The sequence below is a fragment of the Gregarina niphandrodes genome (assembly GCF_000223845.1).
Source record: "Gregarina niphandrodes unplaced genomic scaffold scaffold00040, whole genome shotgun sequence".
Lineage (NCBI taxonomy): Eukaryota > Apicomplexa > Conoidasida > Eugregarinorida > Gregarinidae > Gregarina > Gregarina niphandrodes.
In genome coordinates, this window is record NW_011646043.1 from 80,274 (window position 1) to 87,383 (window position 7,110).

Genomic DNA, 7,110 nt, shown 5'->3' on the forward strand with positions numbered 1-7,110 from the left:
AAACACCACAGGGTCCGCGTTCTTGCGCCAGTGGCTGCTGCTTCAGTCGACTCACGTGCCATTCCCCACCATTTTCCAACCACTCCGCCTCGCGGGGATGTTTGGCATACACGCGCGCGAAATTCTCCAAATTGTCGCAACCGGCCACCTCCAAATCTATGTAAGCGAAAGGCGGTTCACGCGACATCATATTGTCCACCTCCAGTCTAGCACTGCGGACGAAACCTAGCAAACCTCCACCTACGCAACGTCCAGAACGTCCAAGAGCTGGCACCGCCCAAGCCGCAACCGTCGCGACCGCGAGCAACGGCAACGCAACATCCTTCTCTGCATTCTGGAACAACCGTCCGTACGCCTTGAAAAGCATCAGAGCGTCACCCAACACCGCGCACTCGTCATACCCTTCACTCGTACAGCACCCATTCAGTTGAAACACTGCCGTCCACGGTCGCTCACGCAATACAATGTCTGCCTCCGTGTCGTTCTTCGGCGGCGCCCGATGCGTCACACGTACCGCGCCTTCCAACATCCTCTCTGCCTTGTCCAACTCCGCAACCCCACTGCTGCCCACAAACAACCAGTCTCCCGCGAGAACCGAACCTGCGACCTTCATCAAATTTTCAACAACCCCTTCGCCCTCAGCGCCAGTATCGGAGACAACCGTCTCCCCTTCCAGGTTCCGGGTCCCGCCCTGTGCCTGCTTGCCTTTGCCTTGTTCTTGGTCTTCATCATGCTCCCCATCATCATGCTCCCCATCATCATCTTCGTCCGTCAGTTGGTCCACTCTCATCCAGACGGTATTCCAGTACAGCTCTCGCGGGAACTGCACAGGGGCGGCATCCACGGCCTTGAGTGTTACTCCGCCAAAACGCGCAACGAGCCGGCCCCACTGGTTGAATAGACGGAGCGCAACGATTGCGGTGCGTGCCGTACGTTTTGTAAGCACCGCGTGACAGTGCAATACACATCCAGCAGAGACACGACCCACGGAGACATCTTCGAGCAGCACGGGCACCATACCCTGACGCACTCCGGCACGTGCAAGCACAGCCGCAACGGCCTGGAAGGCACCATCAAGAACTCCAGGCGCCGTACGGAAGGCCATCTCCATGAGACTGGGAGCGGTCCTGGCCGCACCCGACGTCCGTTGGTAGTAGGCATGAGAATGCAACTGGGCGAGGACGGCTTCGCCGTCCCCCACGTGTAGTGCCTTCAGTGTCTGGAAACGCGGTCCGTAGTTCAGTCCCACGTTCACCAACGTGGTGTAATGCTGTGCCACGTCCACTTCCTGCGGGAACTGAGACTGCAGATTCGCTAGTCTCTCCTGCGCCTCGCCGATGGGGCACGTCGCTTCCGTGGGCGGTTCCATGGTTGCGCAGCCTGATGCTGTCGCGTTGTGGACAAAGTCATCTTGGAATGCGGAACTCGAAATCACCAGGTCACCGGTTCGATCCCCGCTGCCGCCTTGGCTGCGGGTGAGTCGGACGCGGAAGGCATCTGTGACGCGGGCAGGGACGACCATGGGCGTAAGGAACTGGACCGAGCGGAGACTAAGCCATTGCGGGCCGAGTTTGAGTGGGTCTTGTGAGAAGGAAGAATTGAGGTGCCGAGCGGCTGCGACCACGGCCATTTCGGCAATGCCGGCTCCCGGCATGAGACACATACCTGAGACGACGTGGTCATTGACGTAGTCGAGCGCTTCTTGATCGAGCGTGTGCTCGAGACTGAGCTGTATCACACTCAAACCACGTGGGTCGGTTACAGTCTGGCGCTGCACACCTCGCCAGTCGCCCAAGAATGGATGTCCGCTATAACCCCAGTGGCTGCGAACATGGTTCCACACATGTGTGTGCGCCACGAATGCCGCGGCGGCAATAGCCTTTATCTGTGCCGGCTCACTTGCGTCTTGCGCGGGATCCAACGCCGCCAAGATCTTCGTGTCGCCCGCACTCGCCCGTGGCAAACATGGCTTCACCACCTTGCTCAGCACAGCCCTCGGGGCGACTTCCAAGAAGACAGCGCACTTGCCGTCCGCGCTTGCACTCGACACTGCCTGACTAAACAGCACCGGCTGCAGGATGTGAGCCATCCAGTACTCCGTGCTCGCCAACTCTGCCGCGTCCACCACGGTTCCCCGCACCGTCGACACGAACACCGGCAGGTCGCTTGAGCCGGTCGAACCCTCGACCCGTACTTCTTTCCGTCCAGTTAGAATTTGCTCGAAGCTTGGACGCAAGGTATCAGTCGCAGTCGCGATGAGAGGAGAGTGGAAGGCGTGCGAAGTGTCCAGTTTCTTGCTTGTGGTTTTGAGTGTTTCGAGCACCTTCCGCACGGCAGCAGCCGTTCCGGAGAGCGTGATACTATTGGGCCCGTTTTCAGCGGCGAGAGCACACGTGTGTGCAAGACCGAGATCGGCGATCACAGTGCGTGCGTTCACCGCACTTGCGCGGCACGCGTGCATTTCGCCGCCGGCGGGGTCGAGGGATGCCATCTCTCGTGCACGTAGCGCAACCAGCCTCAGCGCCGTCTCGAAATCGAAGACTCCAGCAGCCACGGTGGCGGCGAACTCACCCAAAGAGTGTCCGAGCACGACCTGAGGTCGCAGCCCACGATGTCTCAATTCTTCAAACAGGGCTACTTGGTGCACAAACACAGCCACCTGCGCAAACCGTGTCTGATCAATCTCGGTCGACCTCGAACCCCACAGCACTTCACTAATACGCACCCACGCGCCCTCACCAATGCCGAACAAATCCTCAGCCTCCGAAACACGCTCCGCCTCTGCGAAGACCTTCTGCGCCGCCTCACAACCTTCGCTCTGCAACGACTTGCCCATGCCCGCATACTGCGAACCTTGACCAGCAAACACGAAGCACAGTCGACGTCCTCCAAAGGCCTGAACACCGACTTGGGTTCGGACTTGCGTATCCAGGGCCCTTCCTTCAGTCCGTCCGGGTAGGTCTGGTTTGCGGGCGAGGTCCGGTTCAGCGTCCACGGAGAGGGCAAGAGTGTGTGCGTTAGCTCCGCCGAACCCGAATGACGAAACTCCACCAGCAATCACTCCTTCCGTGGGCAGCAGAGCTTTAGTCTTGTACGGGAAGGCGATGTTGAAGCCGGACAGGTCAAGATGGGGGTTCAATGTCTGAAAGTTTAGGTTGGGTGGGACTTGACGTTGATGGAGAGCGAGAACGAGTTTGATAAGTCCTGCGACGCCCGCGGCACCCTCCAGATGTCCGATGTTTGTCTTGACAGCGCCCACGATGAGTGGCTCTCGATTGCTTACGGCGTGGGCGAAGACGCCCTTCAGTGCGTTTACTTCTATGGGGTCTCCCAGGGCGGTGCCCGTTCCGTGTGCCTCTACGTACCTCACAAGCCCGGGTTCGACGCCAGCCTGGCGCATGGCTTGCCGAATCACATCCTGCTGCGCCGGCCCATTAGGCGCCGTCACGGAGGCACTGCGGCCGTTGTGATTTGCACCAGAACCGGCAACCAGTGCGTACGCCGCGAGACCAAGGGCCTTCGCTTTCGAAACGGGCAACAACACAAGGGCACCGACGCCTTCACCGCGCGCGTAACCGTCAGCTCTCGCATCGAACGTGTAGCAGCGACCAGTAGGCGACAGCATACGCGACTTCCCCAGAAGAACAAACAGGTGTGGCGTGACCATGCAGTTCACACCTCCTACCAGAGCGCCCTCACAGGCACCACCACGGAGTGCGTAAAACGCGTTGTCAGCCGCCACCAACGACGATGAACACGCCGTGTCCACTGTATGGGACGGACCGGTTAATCCAAGGGCGTACGATACACGGTTCGCAATCAAGGAAGTAGCACCTCCCGAAGAAGAGAAAGTTGTAACCTTCTCGCTGTTAGCGGTCGCATCCACAAAGTGCCAGTCCGTATTACAGCAACCTATGTACACCCCCAAGCTCTGTCCAGCCAACGTGGTACGATTGAATCCCGCGTCGACAAAGGCCTCGTAGCTTGTTTCCAGAGTCTGCCGTTGTTGAGGGTCTAAACAAGCTACCTCCGCAGCCGAAATGTTGAAGAAACGATGATCAAATAATTCCACGTCGGCCATGAAGCCAGCCTGTGCCACGTAACACTTACCACGCACATCAGGGTCCGGATCGAACACTGTGTCCACACTCCAACGATCGAAAGGCACCTCAACCATGCAGTCTCGACCGCTCAGTAACATATCCCAGTACGATGCCGGTGAGCGACAATAACTCGGGAATCTGCAGGCCATTCCGACCACCGCCAGTCGCTCGAAACGATCACTCGCGACGCCTCCCAAGCCCGCAGTGGGCGCACCAGTAGCCGTAGCCACCGCGACCACCCCGCCGCCAGAAGCTGCAACCATGGCATCGATCTCCTTGAACAGGAACGTGTTGATCGCGCCCAATGTGGGATAATCGAACAGCGCCGTCACCGGCAGTTTCACTCCGAGCTTTAGCTGCAGCGCATTCCGGAACTCCACTGCACCGAGTGAGTCGATACCGAGCTCTTGCAGCGGACTGTCCATGCTCGGCATTTCGGCGGTGCCCAGGATCTGTCGAGCCGTGTCGGCCACTACATTGTGCACAAACTTCACGCGTTCCTCTGGCGCCATGGCTACAAGTTTGTCGCGTGCGGCCTTGTTCAGTCCCGAGGCGTCTGCTTGGGTCGCGATTTCGCTCAAGACGGGCGGCCGTTCACTATACCTGTCGAAGAACAGATCCCAGTCAAAGGCCTGCACGCATGTCACGGTGGGGAAGACATCGACACACTGCGTATTAACAGACTTTATGACTGCGTCGTGCAACACCGCCAGGCCAACTTCGTTCGTAATACCCTTCATGCCAACCGAAGCCAGATGCGAGGCCAACTTCGCGGCCATGCCCTGCTCAATCCACGGCCCCCACTGTATGCTGACGGTCTTCTTGCCACGACGTGTGCGGTACGCCGCAAACGCGTCCAGTCCGCAGTTAGCCGCAGCATAGTTAGTTTGACCGTAGTTCCCAAAACGTGCAGAGAAGGATGAGAANCAGATGAACAGCTCNACTTGTCTATCCAGTCGCGTCTTCTCCAGTGCTCGACTTAGCATGTAGACTGACTTTATCTTCGGGTTCATTACCGTCTTCACCGATTCCAAGTCTTGCTGTTCGACAAGTTTGTCATCCAACACTCCTGCACAATGGAAAACGAAACGCAGTCTCGGCAATTGCTCCTTCAACCCAGCAAGCGCGGCCATGAGTGCTTCACTATCCTCAGCAGCTGCTGCCACGGCATGTATCCTCACTGCACCCAACCTTTCCAACTCACTCAGTCGCCTCCAGCTTTCTTGCTTAGCCATTTCCGTGTTTGGTTTACCAGACCTCGAGACCAACACAAGATCGGTTGCGCCCTCTTCTGCTAACCAACGAGCCACAGTAAGTCCAATGCCGCCAAAACCTCCGGTAATCAGTATCGCCTGTCTCTCAGGCCGACTGGAAGCACAGTCGTCAACCCGACCGAAAACCGAGGGGATCGAGACCACCACCTTGCCAATATGCTTCGCTTTTTGCAACTGCTGGAATGCTGCCACACCGTGCCGCTCGCGGTGGTACAAATTGTACAGCTCCAACGGAGGTGGCACCAGACGTTCCTCGGCCATCGAGTCTCTCAGCTTCGTTAGGGCGTTCTGGAACCAAGCAGGATTCTTCTCCATATCCACGTCCACTTGTACACGGTGGTAGTGCACACCCGGCTTCGCCGCCTGCATCTGCTCAACGCTCCACAGCTCCCGTTTACCCAACTCAATGAAGAAACCGTCCTCCTTCAGGAAATCGACCGAGTGCGTAATGAAGTCCTCAATGAACGAGTTCAGCACCACATCCACTTTCCGGTCGCCAAGATAGTTAGCTACCGTACGTCGGAAGCTATCTGCATTTCTTGAGTCCGCTACACAACTGGCACCAGCCTCTCGCGCATATTTCTGTTTCATCTCGCTGGAGCAAGTTCCGATCACCTCTGCACCGACCTGCAGACAATAACGCAACGCCACAAGCCCGACGCCGCCGGTCACGGCATGCACGAGTACCACGTCGCCTCTCTTGACACCGGCCAGTGTTCCCAGTGCGTGTTCCACAGTGACACCTATAACGGGCATGGCCGCGCATTCTTCGAAAGTGAAGCCGGCGGGCATTCGAGTGGTGAGCAGACTGTCAGTTAAGGCGTACGTCTTCAGGCAACCCGGCGCAATACCAAAGACATGGTCGCCCACCTTCACATGTTTCACGTCCGGACCAACCTGTGTGACGGTGCCTGCAAAGTCACTGCCCGGAGGGCCCGGGTCACCAGGGTAGAGGTCCATAACGTTCAATACGTCGCGGAAGTTCAGACCCACTGCACGAACCCGCACCTCCAGATAAGTGTTCGGCGGCGTCAGGCGTGTCTTCTGGCTCTGTCCACGCAAAGTTAAGGCCGTAATCGCGCCACGGTCCTTCATGTGCAACTCAGCAGGACCGACGACCGTTGCCGGTGCAGACACCAGACGACTGCACCGCACAGCGTATCGACGTCGCAAAGGGCCGACATCAAGGCGGCCGCGCCCTCCGACTCTGTCACCGGCTCAGTTACCACACCGGTGACCGACTCGGTGACAATCGTCGTCAACTCCGTACTTTCACTTGGCCGCTCGCCATCCACGCGTCCAGTCTCTGTCAACCCGGCCGTCACCGCAACCGCAGCACCACTCGTCGTACCAGTACCAGTAGTACCGACATTGGTGTCGTCGGGTAGTTGCTCGAAAATGAGTTCCGTTTCAAATCCGTCACGTGTGGCAGCGTACCGTTCACAGAACTCCAGGACGGAGGCAGGTGCGATGCCCTCGCCTTGAAGGTCGATGTTGGCGACACGGCAGAGAGCCCCATCTTCAGTTCGACTTCGAGTTTCGCCGACCTCACCCACACCCCACAATCCTGCATGTTTGTGTGGTGTGCGACCTGTGTCACCAAACACCTTTTCGGTCAAGAAATAAAGCGGCGGCAGCGCCATGTCACGCGTAATTCGACTCTGAACGATAGCGAACAGAGAAACCGCGTGGTAGCATACATCCGCCTCACCACGTTCTCTTAGCCCACCGCA

At 58.1% G+C, this 7,110-nt stretch overlaps 1 protein-coding gene across 1 annotated transcript; it reads right to left on the minus strand.

Annotated features, from left to right (window-relative positions):
* Positions 1-176: 176 nt before the first annotated feature.
* Positions 177-7,020, minus strand: GNI_146520 (putative polyketide synthase type I; the record flags this gene model as incomplete). The annotated part of the gene is made up of 3 exons (XM_011135862.1): positions 177-199; positions 235-6,521; positions 6,584-7,020. 3 exons carry the CDS (start codon positions 7,018-7,020, stop codon positions 177-179), a joined length of 6,747 nt encoding a protein of 2,248 aa, XP_011134164.1.
* Between the last annotated feature and the right edge of the window lie 90 nt (positions 7,021-7,110).